General features: G+C 45.5%; 1 protein-coding gene across 3 annotated transcripts in view; it reads left to right on the forward strand.

Moving 5' to 3' along the window:
- kdm5bb (lysine demethylase 5Bb) overlaps positions 1-16,150 on the forward strand; it is a 29,751-nt gene extending 13,601 nt beyond the window's left edge. For all 3 annotated transcript variants that reach the window (XM_079493083.1, XM_079493084.1, XM_079493085.1), the window contains 18 exons: positions 405-586; positions 1,655-1,817; positions 2,892-3,011; positions 3,256-3,450; positions 4,415-4,596; positions 4,849-4,973; positions 5,541-5,691; positions 6,835-6,952; positions 7,233-7,585; positions 8,068-8,206; positions 9,205-9,384; positions 9,516-9,680; positions 9,811-9,974; positions 11,064-11,412; positions 11,642-11,720; positions 12,336-12,523; positions 12,794-13,108; positions 15,535-16,150. In XM_079493083.1, coding sequence (XP_079349209.1) covers positions 405-586; positions 1,655-1,817; positions 2,892-3,011; positions 3,256-3,450; positions 4,415-4,596; positions 4,849-4,973; positions 5,541-5,691; positions 6,835-6,952; positions 7,233-7,585; positions 8,068-8,206; positions 9,205-9,384; positions 9,516-9,680; positions 9,811-9,974; positions 11,064-11,412; positions 11,642-11,720; positions 12,336-12,523; positions 12,794-13,108; positions 15,535-15,675 — 3,309 coding nt within the window. In that variant the 3' untranslated portion in view covers positions 15,676-16,150. The remainder of the gene's footprint in view (positions 1-404; positions 587-1,654; positions 1,818-2,891; positions 3,012-3,255; positions 3,451-4,414; positions 4,597-4,848; positions 4,974-5,540; positions 5,692-6,834; positions 6,953-7,232; positions 7,586-8,067; positions 8,207-9,204; positions 9,385-9,515; positions 9,681-9,810; positions 9,975-11,063; positions 11,413-11,641; positions 11,721-12,335; positions 12,524-12,793; positions 13,109-15,534) is intronic.
- Positions 16,151-16,485: the final 335 nt, after the last annotated feature.

A 16,485-nucleotide genomic window follows, 5' to 3' on the forward strand; every position in this document is an offset into this window, starting at 1 on the left:
TCCAGACTAATATCTCTAAAGTGGTATTAGTCTGACCATGCAGTGCTTGGCCAGACGTTTCGGTCGCTTAGACCTTCATCAGGACAGACAATGGTCAATTGTCTGACCTAATAAAGAGCAACATTTTGGCAAGTGTCTGACAGTGTGCGGGACCTTTTTTGTTTTTCAAAGATACCCTTTTTAATAGTTTCTCTAATAACAACATAAAACATGAACCTTGATTGAAAAAACAACAAAGTTAAGGACTTTTACGACCTTTTTAATACCAAATTGGCCAAATTGTCAAACAGTACAGTGGGAGCTCCACTGATCTCGCAGACTCCCCCCCCCCCCCCCCCCCTCCCCGGAACTCCAGATTCTGAATGCTTGGATCACGATATAGTTTCCTGTGTTGCTTGTTCCAGAAATACCTGAGCTGCGGGTGGAACCTGAACAACATGGCCATGATGGAGCCGTCTGTGCTGACGCACGTGACGGCGGACATCTGCGGCATGACGCTGCCCTGGCTCTACGTGGGCATGTGCTTCTCGTCCTTCTGCTGGCACATCGAGGACCACTGGAGCTACTCCATCAACTACCTGCACTGGTAACGCACCTGTCACCAATTATTACATAATCACTGGAGCTACTCCATCAACTACCTGCACTGGTAACGCACCTGTCACCAATTATTACATGATCACTGGAGCTACTCCATCAACTACCTGCACTGGTAACGCACCTGTCACCAATTATTACATAATCACTGGAGCTACTCCATCAACTACCTGCACTGGTACTACACACCTGTCACAAAATCGGCTATTCCCACTTTTCAGTATGAAGTATAAAGTTATTAGATTATTTAAAGTTATTTGTCGTATCTGCCCATTGCAACTTTTGATTACAAAGCCTAAACGCTAAACATAAATTAAAAATGTATTCATATTTTCCAATGCCCAAAACACAATGAAATCGTTAATTGCAATTATTTGTGTGAGAAATTAATCGCCAAGCTAAATTTGTAATCGTGACAGCCGTAAGCCCAACACCTCAATGCCAGGCCTTGAGGGCGTCATGATAGCAGATCGTACACTTGGTTGCATGATGAAAATAGCCGATGTACAAGCTTGTAGATCGACTATTTTCAAAGAGCAACACCCAGGCACAACCAGACATAAATAAATGACTTGTCTTTTAGTTCTACTGGGTCTCTTCTCCACTAGTCCCTCCCTGACACTTTAGTGTAGTTTTTACCATAACTCTATGGGAGGGGGGACCAAAACAGAGTGACAGAGTTTTATTTTTATTTCTTATTTTTTATTATCATTCGGTCCATGCCTAGACCGGATCACACAGAACACAGACCACACTTTCCTGCGAGGTGGAAAGTCGGGTGACGCGAGGTTACGTAGAGAGGCACAAATACAATTTCAGGGGGGTCTGTGGACAAATATACCGTAGATCAATTTGGGGTTCCTCTTGACATGAAAATGTTTGAGAACCACCGGAATAGAAGAGGCTGCTTGACGACGGTTATTTGTCATTCAAAATAATTGTGCTAAATTATTTCATTGTGATTTTGGCTTGATTAAACATTTGGAAAATCCTAAATAGAGATGTCTTTTTGTGTTCGAGCTGATGTGATTCCCTGTGTCTGTCTGGCTGACTCCAGGGGTGAACCTAAAACGTGGTACGGAGCTCCTGGTTTTGCTGCGGAGCAGCTGGAGGCGGTGATGAAGAAACTGGCCCCGGAGCTGTTTGACTCGCAGCCAGACCTGCTGCACCAGCTGGTCACCATCATGAACCCCAACACGCTGATGTCTTACGGAGTCCCGGTAAGACCCCCCATAGCCCATACCACCCCCCACCCCCCCAGTGGTGAGAAAAAGTAAATGGATGCAATATACTAGCCTGGGTTCCAGCCTGATTCGCTGCATTCTGTGGATTTGGAAGTGACAATACAAATCCACGGAACGCAGCGGATCAGGCTGGGACCCAGGCTAGCAATATACTGCATTATAGGCACTATAGGTCCGGAATTCAAAAGTGTACTTGAGTAAAAGTACAGAAGTATTGGCATAAAAAGTAAAACTAATGGCATGGAAAACAAAATAATATTTAATTACCGGTATATGATATACTACATTATAAATACCCTTTGTTTTAGCGTTTTTTTTCCTCCACAGAATCAAAGGTTTCATTGGGTATGATTCACCAGGATCCTGGATGGCTTGATTCTTAAAATAATTGATAATACATATTTGTGTAAATCTCTATGGGAAAAATGAATGTCCGATTTTTCAGGGGAAACAGAACACCACGGCCACTGCTATGCCCTATATAGACATAAGCATTAGTAAAAATAGCCGATTTTCTATCTCACAACGCGTTGGTGAGCTTGCAGATCTAGTTGAATATAGGGCTTGCGTGGTTAATTTGGTGCATTTCTCCATTTCTCTGTGTTTTGGCTTGCCTTGATTGATGGCGTCGCATTGACTGATTTTACACTTGCATGCATGCTGAAAATAGCAGATTTACAAGCTCACAAGCTGCTATTTTCAGAGTGGAGCACCCGATCACCTTTTAGTTCTACCGGATCAATATATATTTAGTCTTGGGGCTATATCTTGCGTCACCCCTTAACCCTTATCCCTAATCTAATTTGCCATTTTTTACTATTTAAAAAAACCTTTTAAAATAGTTCAAATAGCCGATCTACAAGCTCACAATGTCTCGATGTAGATCGGAAAGTTGAACTATTTTAAAATGTTTTTAAAAATAATAAAAATGGCAAATAAGTTTAGGGATAAGGGATAAGGGTGGCACAAGATGGAGCCCTTAGTCTCAATAGCATAGTTTTTGTATTTAGTTGTAGTCTATGAAATCATCACTGCCGTGTTCCTCTGCAGATCTACAGAACCAACCAGTGTGCGGGGGAGTTTGTGGTAACCTTCCCCAGGGCCTATCACAGTGGATTCAACCAGGGGTTCAACTTCGCTGAGGCTGTCAACTTCTGCACTGTGGACTGGGTCTGTTTGTTAACCATCCATCCTTATTACTGATCACTGATTCTCAACCTTTTCCTTTTCAACACACATGTTTTGTGATCGTTGAGATATATATATATATATATATATATATATATATATATATATATATATATATATATATATATAATTTTTTAAACTTTTGGATAATTTAATGTGTAACAGTTTCTGTGCTTTCACAGATGCCTCTGGGCAGACAGTGTAATGTTTCTGTGCTTCCATACAGATGCCTCTGGGCCGTCAGTGCGTGGACCACTACCGCATGCTGCATCGCTACAACGTCTTCTCCCACGACGAGATGGTGGTCAACATGGCGTCCAAGGCCTCCACGTTGGACGTGGTGGTGGCGTCGGCCGTCCACAGGGACATGGACATCATGATCCGAGACGAGAAGGACGTGAGGGACAGAGTCAGGAAGATGGTGAGGGACATCTCCAGCTTAGTGGCTCATGTATGCAAAGGTGTCTGTGGGTGGAGGTGGCCGTCCGGTCCGCTAGCTGCGCGCAAGTCTGTGTGCGCGCAAGTCTGTGTGCGCGCAAGTCTGTGTGCGCGCAAGTCTGTGTGAGCGCAAGTCTGTGTGCTTGCGAGTCTGTGTGCGCGCAACTCTGTGTGCACGCAAGTCTATGTGCAGTCTGTGCACGCAAGTCTGTGTGCGCGCAAGTCTGTGTGCATGCAACTCTGTGTCTGTGTGGACACGTTGTGCGATACAGAGGGGAGGAGAATGTGAGTTTGTGTGCTCGTGAGGCGGGGAGGGGGCATTTATGTTGCTTATCCTGAGCGGGGCTTGATCGTGCCTTCTTCCAACTTTCGCAAAGAATAAAACGAGGGATGAGAATGGGTGTAAGTAATGAAGATAGATAGATATGTATTACAGGCACACACAGAGAGAGAGATGCAGTGTGATCCTGTCAGACAGAGCGAACAAAATCAAAACTATAAGCTATGATGAATAAAACTAAAGACTAAATGTATTGACAATTTCGTTGACACATAAAAACTAGACTAAATGTTAGGGAGGGACTAATGGAGAAGAGTCTTTTTTTGTTTGGTTGTGTCTGAAAATAGCAGATCTATAACTTAAGCTCACAATGTGTTGTGCTGTGACGTGTTGATCGAGCTTAGATCGCTGATTTTCAGCATGTAACCAAGTGTAAAATCAACCATTGCGGCACCGTCAAGGCCCGCCAAAACATTTTGTTGACAAAATCAACTGCACATTTTGTCAACACTGGACTAAAACTAAAGCCTTTCACATGACTTAGGGTTTTGATTCATCTTTGATTATTTAATTGTAACCACATTATACCACATGTGTTCACAAACCACTGTTAAAAAAACACAACCTACCTGTCCTTCAGAGTGTCGTGTTGTGTTTGCTCCACCAGGGGGTGCTGCAGTGCAAGGAAGCACGTTATGACCACCTGCAGGACGACGAGAGGCAGTGCGCCAAGTGTCGGACCACCTGCTACCTGTCGGCCGTCACCTGTCCCTGCAGCCCGGGGGTCCTGGTGTGTCTGCACCACGCACAGGACCTGTGTGACTGTCCCCTGGACCGCCTGACACTGAAGTAAGACTTGTTATGACCCATAGATAGACCACCTAACACTGAATTCATTTTGAATTCTTGAAAATTTTTGGGAATGTTTTTAGTAAATGTCTTGAAATAATACTAATTAAAAACAAAATGGAGGAAACAAAAAATAAAGGGACCCATACAAATTGGATCCGCGGTCCGACCTTGCAGGTCCCGACCCAGTGTTTGCGAACCTGTTTCTTTAGACTGACATGTTTCTCGATGGTGGTGTGTTTTCTGTCCCAGTTACAGACACACGCTGGACGACCTCTACCCCATGATGACAGCGGTCAAACGGAGGGCGGAGCTCTATGACCAGTGGGCATCACGGGTCACTGCCGCCCTGGACGCCAAACTGGACAAGAAGAAAGGTCCGCAATTCATACCAGAGTTGTCGGAACTGTCTATAGTGGGCAGCATACTTCAACATATACTTACTTCAATATATATCGTTGATATAGTAGTGTGAACTCAGCTTTACTCTCGATTTGGACACCTGATTCATACTTGGTTGTGTTGCACACCAAAAATAGCAGATCTGCAAACTCACAATGTGTCACAGACTAGTGCAATGCACACTGTGAGCTTGTAGCAGAGTCCTGCACGGGTCCAATCTTGACACCCGCCCCGCCCGTCAATAACCAGATCCGTAGATCGACTTGTCACCCGTGATTATATCAAAATACATTATTACCGTCAAATAATGGACCCGTTGTCTGCCCTGTCCGTATCAGTACCGCCCGTCCTGTGAACTTATAAAAGTATATTTTTCACCCGTCGGGTATCCGTATACTGGCTTGTAGATCTGTTATTTTCAGTGCATGCTTCAACGCACAACGTACGTATAAGTTAAGCATCAAGCGCATGATCGCAGAACACCTTAACTGTGTTATGAATAATTCCCCTTACGATGATGTCACTGTGTGTGTCTCTCTCAGGTCTGGCCACGTTCCGGTCGCTCCTCAGCGAATCGGAGGCCAAGCTGTTCCCGAACAGCGACCTGCTGCGGCGGCTGCGTCTCGTCACGCAGGACGGCGAGAAGTGCTCCTCCGTGGCGCAACAGCTGCTGAACGGCAAGCGGCAGACCAGGTACTGTATATGGCAGTGTGAATTTCCTCGATTAACCCATGAAGACCTGGAACGCATGTGTGCTTTTAACCACTTTTAGCCATTATTTTAAACTTTAGCTGTTGAAAAATAGCAGATATACAAGCTTGTAGCGTAGCACTGAGTGCCGCCGCGCTACAAGCTTGTACATCTGCTATTGTTGAAAAATTGTGAAAGCGTGTGCAAATCTTTGAATATATATTCTTTCACAGTGAACGTTTATATTTGCTCCTGGGGGTCCTTGGAACAACATATTTTCAAATGGGCGTCCGAGGCCGAATACATTTAATTTTGGAGGTCCTTGACATGAAATTATTTGAGAACCACTGATATAGAAACATAGGTTTTTCAGAAAATTTGTAAAATCTGGTCTCATGTCTTAAAACTGACGAAACTAATCAAAACTAAGCTATGATGACTAAACCTAGGACTAAATATATTGACAATTTCATATTGTCCACGGTGCAGAAGTTGACCGCCTCAAACAGGTTGAATCCACTGTGATAGGCCCTGGTGAAGTTGAATCCACTGTGATAGGCCCTGGGGAAGGTGAATCCACTGTGATAGGTCCTGGTGAAGGTGAATCCACTGTGATAGGCCCTGGGGAAGGTGAATCCACTGTGATAGGCCCTGGGGAAGGTGAATCCACTGTGATAGGCCCTGGGGAAGGTGAATCCACTGTGATAGGCCCTGGGGAAGGTGAATCCACTGTGATAGGCCCTGGGGAAGGTGAATCCACTGTGATAGGCCCTGGGGAAGGTGAATCCACTGTGATAGGCCCTGGGGGAGGTGAATCCACTGTGATAGGGCCTGGGGAAGGTTACCACCAACCTCGTGACACTGGTTGGTTCTGTAGATCTGCCCTGGAGCCATTGTTCATTTTGTCGACTAAAACTGACGAAAAATGATCGTCGGCTACCTTCTTTCACTGACAAAAACCGAATAAAAACTAAGCTATTGAGACTATAATCTCTCAAGAACAGATTTCCGAACTGTCGGCAGGGGTATTCAGGCAAACTCAAATGGAATCAAACAGCAGGGGGCGCAATTATTTCCAGTGTTTATGATGATGATTTTTAGGTACCGGTGTGAGATGGGTAAACCAGTGTTTATGTTGTTTTTTAGGCACCGGCGGTGTGGGACAGGTAAATCCCACAGTCTGCTCACAGTGGAGGAGCTGCGTTCGTTCGTCAGGCAGCTCTACAACCTTCCCTGCAGTCTGCCCCAAGCCCCACTGCTGAAGGTACCAGCACACACATCTCATATTCACATTAGGTGCAGGGATGACGTGCAGTCACAACTGCAGACTCACTCCCGATGTTCCGCCATAATCTGGAGACTCACCTCTTCAGACTCCGCCTCAGCCCGTAGCACTTGATGACCATTGTATAACCAAACAACTAAAATAGACAACAAAGATGGAATTGTATTCAAAAGACTAAATGACACTAGCAGTAGTATTGTTTTAAGCAGCTAGTGATGCAAACAGCTGATAGGGATGTCTTGTGGAACACCCTCTCCAGGAGCTGCTGAACAGCATCGAGGACTTCCAGCAGCACAGTGAGAAGCTGCTGTCGGACGAGGAGCCACCGTCCGTGGCCCACATCCAGAGCCTGCTGGACGCCAGCTCCGACTTTGACGTGGAGCTGCCCGAGCTGCCGGGCCTGCGGGCACGGCTGGAGCAGGCCCGCTGGCTGGATGGCGTGCGGCGGGCCGGCGAGCGCCCCGCCAGCCTGGAGGCCATGCGGAGGCTCATAGACCAGGGCGTTGGCCTGGCGCCGCACCCCGCCACGGAGAAGGCCATGGCCCGCCTGCAGGAGCTGCTCACAGTGTCCGAACACTGGGAGGAGAGGGCCAGCAAGCTGCTGAAGGCCAGGTGAGAGGGGCGGGGTTAATTAGTAGAGTTAATTAACCCATTATGGTCTGCTGAAAGCAAGGTTAGGCCCACATACACACATATCAAACACATGTTCTGTGTCTTGCCTGTGTTTAATGGCCGCCACAATGCTTTTCCAATGGGAGTCATGGTTTGACCAAACATTTTAGTTTGATGGGCAGAACACAGCCATCAAACACAAATGTTTGGTCAAACCATGTGACTCCCATTGCAAATGCATTGTGGCGGCCATTAAACACAGACAAGACACACTTGTGACTGCACCAGACACAGAACATGTGTTCTGTATGTGTGTATGGGGCCTGAGAGGGCCAGGGTTAATTAGTAGAGTTGATCCATTAAGGTCTGCTGAGGGCCAGGTGAGAGGATCGGGGTTAAAACTCATTGACTGCCAGATTTTTTTCCCCACGCCATGTCTGATGGCTCACAAACGTGTGTTTTCCTCTCTCCGTCTCCCACAGACCCCCCCACTCCATAGAGACCCTGAGTGCGGCTGCAGAGAAGGCGGGCTCCATCCCCGCTCAGCTGCCCAGCATCCTGCTGCTGAAGGACTCTGTCAAGAGAGCCAGGGAGTGGCTGCAGGAGGCCGAGGACATTCAGGTCAGGATAGTGGTTCTCAAACAGTTTTGGCTGAGCTCACGCCTGTAATTCCATCCACGGCACCCCTGAATTACATTGTTACTTTAGAGTACCTTTTTTCTTTTCCAGAAAACCTTCAAAATATGACATAGGCAACTATGCTATGAGGATAACGATATTGTAACTGTTTTCATAAATTAACGCCCTGCTTGATCACACTACAGCGTCACAAAAAATAATCAAAAGTAGCAGATCCACAAGCGATGCATCGAGCTTGTAGTCGATCTGCTACTTTTGAATTTAAATCCTGAAAAGTAACACTTTTGGACATATGATGTGTCCACCTAGCCTGGCTAATAAGCCAGAATCCGCTGGCAGGCAATTTTGTTTTTGCCAACGGCTGATTCGGTCTGGCTTATTAGCCAGGCTAGTGTCCACCCGACAGAGACGTAATATAATATAATTATTATTTATGTTTATTTTGTTTTTAGAATTAGGCCTGTCGCAATTATTACATAATCGCCTAATCGAAATTATTTTTGCATAATCGTCAATCATTTCCATGTTGAAAAATGTCCATACATTTTCAAACATAAAGAAACATAAGAAAGAAATATAAAAAAAGATGAAATTAGATTTCTTTGTATATATATATATAAGTTTTGTTTTGTCATATCTGCAATTTGTGATTACGAAACCTAAAAGGAAAACAGGAATACAAATTGTAACGCTCCAATGTTCAGTGCAAAAAAACACAATTAAATCGTTAATCGCAATTATTTGTTTGACAAATAATCGTCAGCTTAAATATATAATCGTGACAGCATTTAGAATCGGCCTCAGATCTGAGTGGGTTAATTGCCAGCTGCGTAGCTGTCGCCGCCAGTGCCACATTAGGCCTATTTTATACTCGTACTAGTGCGTACCATCAACACCGTCGTGGAGTAGAAATAAACCATGACGTCTTAATGAGTTGAGTAATATAGACAGTACTAACATGTAATGCTGTGTTCCTCCAGGCGGGGGCGTGCGTTCCCGTGCTGGATGTGCTGTCCGACATGGTGCTACGAGGCCAGGCCATCCAGGTCCATCTGGAGCCCCTGGACCGGCTGGAGGCTCTGGTCACTGAGCTGCAGGAGTGGAGGGAGGCCACCACAGCCATGTTCCTCGGGAAGGACTCTGCCTTCACCTTACTGGAGGTAAACACACTCTCCCTTCACCTTACTGGAGCTAAACACACTCTCCCTTCATCTTATACTGGAGGTAAACACACCCAGTGCGTTACTCGCTGGCACAGGAGGTGACGTAGTGTTTTTTGGGTCCTCTCCAGGTGCTGTGTCCCAGGTGTGAGGTCACGGGAGGCGTGGCCTCTCCCAAGAGGAAGAACAAGAAGGCTAAAGACTGGCCTCCGAGCGGGAAGAAGAAAGGGTGCAGTCTGAGCACGCTCAGAGACGTGGAGAAGACCCTCACGCACTGCAAAGACACTACCTCTGCTGTACGTGCACCCACGCACGCACACACACACACACACACACACACACACACACACACACACACACACACACACACACATTTAACATCGTTATTTGCATTCACATTTAACATCGTTATTCATGTGTAACCAGATGGCGACGCTGGAGGAGGTGCGGCTCTGCGAGATGGAGGCGCTCCTCGCTCTCCGGGCGTCCAACGAGTCCAAGCTCCTCCCCGCCGCCGACTGCAGCGCCCTGAAGGTGTGCGTGTGTCACAAGGCGCCCATGGGTGCCATGCTTCAGTGCGAGCTGTGCAGGTAGGCCCTAGTAACCACTGGTTCCCAAACACTGGGTCGGGACCCGTGTGTTTTAGTTTTAGTTTTAGTTTTTCAGCAATACACTCAAGGGTGTGCTTTACCTAGATCAGTGGTTTTCAACCCTTTTCATATCAAGGCCCATTACATATTTGGCATTTGAGCCACGGACCACCATTTGATAGATTCAGCCTCTCAGACCCAAAATGTAGAATATTTTGTTGTCGTAATTGCTGATGGTACCATAGGAGAGATAACAGGCAATCGTTGATCAATATAACAATTCTTCTACATTCTCTAATTGTGTAGACTAAATTAAGTAATGCAGATGTTTAACAATAATTTTACTCTGGAGAGTGTAAAATGAAACCAATGGTTTCACTTTAAGCTCTCAAGAGATAAAGATCTAATAAGGGTCCATTTGGTTGCCAACTCTATCATTTAACTGGAGACCACCTGGAACCCCCTCAAGGACCACTGGTAGTCCCCGGACAACTGGTTGAAAACCACTAACCTAGATTATTGGCACGTCGCTTTATTGCTTAATTGCTTAATTAACACACTGACCAATCAGAATCAAGCTGTGTAATACATGAACATAAGTTGAAAATGGATGAGGTGGGCCCGGACAGTTAGCTCAACCATCTGGACACCTAGGCTGCTGAGCCAACCTGACGGCGTGCCGTGGGTTCGACTCCCGATCCCGATGGCCTTTCCCGCGTGTCTTCCCCCCATCTTTCTCCCCATTTCCTGTCAGATTACTTTCAACCTATCAATAAAGTCAGAAAAATAAAAAGAAATCACACCCGTGTGAACTGAGTGGTGTAAGGTCTTATATAGACTGATCAGCTGTGGTCTGACGTAATGAAATCACACCCGTGTGAACTGGGTGACCATAGCAACCATGCTCATTTTTGGTATGAACAGACAGACAGACAGACAGACAGACAGACAGACAGACACGTAAACTAACAAAGCCAGTCGTAGGAGTGGTTTACACCACTCAACAAAAATGGATGAGGTGCTTCTCTAAGTAAAAGCGCTTTTCTTTTTCTTCTTGTAACCAATCAAACACTGTGTGTGTGCGCGCAGGGACGCCTTCCACAGTGTGTGCGTCAGGGACCCGTCCGCCGCCATCACGGCCCCGGAGGCGGAGCCATGGATCTGCCCGCTGTGCCGGCGGTGTGAGAAGAAGCCCCCGCTGAGCGAGGCCCGCGCCCAGCTGGCAGCGCTGCAGCAGCACCTGCAGGCGCGGCTCCCCGAGGGCGACGCCCTGCACCACGCCGTGGAGAGGGCCCTGCGCTGGCAACGCCGGGCGCAGCAGCAGCTCTCCTCCTCCGGGTCGGAGGAGGCGGACAGGCCGGGGACTCCGCCCACTCTGACGCGCTGGGCGTCGTCGCACCACGCCGGGCACATCACGGCGGAGGACGACAACGCACAGGTGCGGCTCTGCACCGATATACGTAATGGCATATGCAACGTACAGCAATCTGCCGTCAACGATGGTAATAAGTGTGTGTGTGTGTGTGTGTGTGTGTGTGTGTGTGTGTGTGTGTGTGTGTGTGTGTGTGTGTGTGTGTGTGTGTGTGTGTGTGTGTGTGTGTGTGTGTGTGTGTGTGTGTGTGTGTGTCTCTCCCTCTCTCTCTCTCTCTCTCTCTCTCTCCATGCAGGCTCCATACCTGACTCCAGAGTGGAACAGGACGCAGCATGCTGTCTTCTACACAGAACACAGATGTATCCCTCTGCAGGGTCAGTCACTACTACATTCTTCACTTATATTTATATATACCGGCTCTATATATCTGGCTTTATATATCGGCTCTCAGAGTGGGCTCCAGGGGTATGTTATATATTTTTTATGTTATATAAAATAAAATAAAAAGCTTTCGATTTTTATTTATTATTATATATATATATATTTATATTTTATATTTATATATTTCAAGCAGTTGCACACCGTTTACAACACTCACACACAGCACACTCCATACATCCATACGTCTGCATACATGACTGATTACTGACATTGTCACATCTCATACCAATTTATTTGATTATGCCTAATTTATTTAATTTAGAATAATAAATATATAATATAAAAGGTTTAAAAAAAACCTTTTTTCCCTAGAGGGGAAAGTGCAAGCCTTTTTGAAGAATCATCGTGTGTGTGTGTGTGTGTGTGTGTGTGTGTGTGTGTGTGTGTGTGTGTGTGTGTGTGTGTGTGTGTGTGTGTGTGTGTGTGTGTGTGTGTGTGTGTGTGTGTGTGTGTGTGTGTGTGTGTGTGTGTGTGTGTGTGTGTGTGTGTGTGTGTGTGTGTGTGTGTGTGTGTGTGTGTGTGTGTGTGTGTGTGTGTGTGTGTTTCAGGGTTGGATGCAGTCCTGGAGGTACTGATGGTAGAAGGTCTGCTGCTCCCGCTGGGGTTACCAGAGGTCAGCAGGCTGTACCATAGTCTGCTGAACACAACTCAGAGCACAGCGCCCCCGCAGGACGACAGCCACACTGCAACGCTGTGCACCAACCACTCTCAGGGAAAGAGCCACCCGCGGACAGAGGTTCAAACACCTGGTTTTTAACTCATTAACTGACAGCCCTTCCCCCTTATATGAGTCCCCACAGATGGACATGAATTACATTTGTTTCTCAACTCTGATCTATGTTCAGACTGAATAAAACCAATCTTGAGTGCAATATGGATATGAAATCGGATTCGGGCTGCCAGTCTAAACAGGCCCTCTGGTTCTGATTCTTTGTGAAATGAAATTATCTCTGGCACGTCAAAACCGATGAGAACGTCTCTTCTCTTTTGTTTTTTTGGTTTCCAGGGTGGCGGCAACGATGCGGCGGGCAGCGGCTCCTCGGAGAAGAAGCCCAAGCGCTCGCTGGAGCGGGACGTCCTGGAGGAGGGGGTAGGGGGAGGGGGAGGGGGAGGAGAACACCGGAGCCAGGAGGACAGGAAGCTGCTGCGTCACAAGAGGCAGAAGATGAACAGGAAGAAGAAGAACGGCGGCAGCGAGCGCCGCGCCACCTCCACCTCCTCGTCCCCGCGCTCCGACTTCTCCCAGTCCGACGGCGAGTCGTCCGACGGCGAGATCGCCGTCTGTCCCGCGCAGAGCTGCCTGTTGCCGGAGGGAGATGAGGTCAGAGTTTATTTGTTTTACCCACAGCCCCAGTTAGCCTGGAATATCCTGACGTTTGCTACGTTTGTCTTTTTGTCAGTCTGGCCACGGTCCTATTTGACTCTACTTTAGTCTGGGGGTACTCGTATTTCAATTATGTTGGCAAGCCAGGAAGTGACTAGAGCTTTACATTACATTTTGTATTATCACTTTTAGATTTAATTTGTTGAGGTGCTTGTATTTTTTATTTTTGTATTGTATTTCACCATACTGATCATCATCACAAGCTGTCACGTCTTGGTAATCAGACTTTGCCTAGTGATTTGTTCATGGCCCAAATGTTTGTATAATTAGTAACTCTGTAATTATGCCTGAAGAAGGTCATCAGTGAGCGAAACGTTGCCTCTCCTTCACTAAATTTGATCCTGCACCGTGCAGTTGGGCAGTGTACGGTCGTATTCTTTATTAATGATAATTTTTTCTTTATGACAGAGATAAAAGCACCTTCTCTTAGGTTATGAGCCGGCGATGTGTGTCAGTCCATGCTGTAGTATGGAGTCGGAATTGGTTCGGGGGCAAGAAAAATGTGATGTGTTTAGTTCTGCTGTTTGGTTGATTTTTGACTAATCCTGTAAGGGTATTTAGTATTGTTCTAATATGGAATTATTAAAACTATAAAAATGTAAGTAATATAGTAAAATAAATATGTCATATTTGCACTTGAAACAAAGTAATAAGTAATAATATAGCTGCAAGCAGCGATAAAGCGGGACCAAGATAGAAGAAGAACAATGCGCAATAAGAACAATATGCACAAATAAGACTGACGAGCTGAGTTGTCTGTACCCGGGTTTGAAACAACAACCTTGCGGTCCAAGGGCAAGAGCTCTACTGACTGAGCTACACGGAGACAATCAGTTACTCCATTGTTAACAGGAAAATCATTCAGTGTTAGTTCAGCATAAGTACTCAAACTTTAGAAATTAGCAGATCTACATGCTCATAACATGTCCCGGTACAGTACAGTACGGTATAGTACAGTACGGTACGGTACAGTACCATATGGTACAGTACAGTACAGCACAGTATGGTACAGTATTACACTATTGCACTTATTACACTATTGCACTTATTACACTATTACACTTATTACACTATTACAAAATTAGACTTATTACACTATTTCACTATTAAACTACTATTACACTATTACACTTATTACACTATTACACTACTATTACACTATTACACTAAATACACTTATTACACTATTACAAAATTAGACTTAATACACTATTTCACTATTACACTATTACACTTATTACACTATTACACACTATTACACTATTACACTTATTACACTATTACACTACTATTACACTATTACACTATTACACTAAATACAAAATGAGACTTATTACACTGGGGTCAAAAAGTGAGGTCAAATGTAATCTACTTCAATATTTCTATAGTTGAGTCATCACAAAACTTGCAACACACAACCTTGTAGTCCAACGGCGAGAGCTCTACCGACTGAGCTATGCAGACACAGTCAGTTGACTCATTCTAAACAGTAACATCATCCAGTATTCATATAGGTATTAGGTGCAGAAGAAGAATTTTCACAACCCAGCAATTTTCATTGGCTCATAAAAACTTCATTTTTTCACTTAGAAAAAATGTCCTACGATTTATTGTCCGTATAGGTCCAAAGTTCACGTGTAGAGGTTTTTGTGCATTTTTATCAAAGATCCTGGGAGGAGATGCATTTTAACTGTTTTTCATATAATTCAAAATGGCGGGTGATCTAAAGGTCAGAGGTCAAATGTCAGAACACGAAAGTTGTTCGGCATGAGGAGACAAGTGTATCAAAGTGTCATTGCCAACGGTCAAACGGTTCATGAGATATGCACGTTCAAAGTTTGCATTTTCAATTGAGTGCTATAGCGCCACCATTTGGCCAATCGTCATGGGCTTTGTATAGTCACCGTTTGGCATGGCCCTCTACCATGTTGACAAGTTTTGTGAAAACCGACTGCATGGTTCAGTCAGAACAGCTATTTTTGGAGAAGAAGGAGAAGGAGAAGAAAAAAAAACACAAAAACAATAAGTGACCAAAGTCACTTCGTGACTTCTTGGTCCCTTAATAATATTACTTTTTAAAGAAGTAATAAGTAACACAAATAACCTATAAGTAATATTGCCCGGGGGCGCCCACTGGCCTAGCGGTCCAGGCACATGCCAAATAGGCTCTGGCCTGACAGCGTGTCACGTGTCTGAGTCCCGTTCACAACGACCTTTGCTGCATGTCTCCACGTCTCTCCCTCCCTCTTTTCTGTCCATCTTCACTGTCAATTATCAATGAAGCCAAAAAGCAAAAGCAAACAATCTTAAAAAAAAAAGAAAAGAAAAAACTAATATTGCCCAACCCTGCCTCTCCTCTCCAGGTGGACTGGGTCCAGTGTGACGGCAGCTGCAACCAGTGGTTCCACCAGGCGTGTGTGGGCATGACTCCAGAGCTGGCACGGAGCCAGGACTACGTCTGTGTGGGCTGTACCATGAGCCACAGACACACCCCCACCAAGTGAGAGGGAGCCGCTACAGTCACAGACGCACCCCAACCAAGTGAAAGGGAGGGGCTAGAGCTGTGTGGGCGGTACCATGAGCCACATACACACCCCCACCAAGAGAGAGAGAGGGGCTACATCTGTGAACCACAGACGCAGCACCTCCAAGTGAGACAGACGTATACCATAACACAAAACGACACAAACACAAAAGCGAGCTAGCTGTTTGATAAAACGATAGACACGAGGAGGGGGAAAGTGAGCTGTACTTGCGGTACGTGACGAGAAAACGACACCGCCGACGAAGCGAGGAGAACCACCAGGAAGTGATCGTTTGTGGAAGGAAGCCGTTAGAAGTTTCTCTGACTGTCTCCCCTTGCTGTCCAAATGTCTCTGACTGTCTCCCCTCGATGTCTAAACCCCACTTTTTTGTAACGACGGTGCTATTTCTCCTCTCTTTATTGACCTGTTGTCCAGAAATATATGGTTCAATTTATTTGATTTGTTTTGTATTGTTTACATATATATATTTCTTTCTTCCTATACAAATGTATATGGTTGTTCTAAATGGAAAGGTTGGACAGTGCTTGCATGGCAAATCCATTATATTGGTGTGAAGGAAAAGGGGGTCTTCGACAAACTCCAGACCCCCTTTGAGGATTTAAGGGTTAAGCCTAATTTAAGGGTCTTTACATACCGGAGGGCATATAAGAAATAAACCACATGAAAAATGTAAAAAATATATATCATATACTCGCCAGCAGATATTTCATATTCAAAGCTATTCATATTCAGTGGTTCTCAGACATTTTAATTTGAATGGCCTCCGTA

Source organism: Electrona antarctica, assembly GCF_951216825.1.
Source record: "Electrona antarctica genome assembly, chromosome: 2".
NCBI lineage: Eukaryota > Metazoa > Chordata > Actinopteri > Myctophiformes > Myctophidae > Electrona > Electrona antarctica.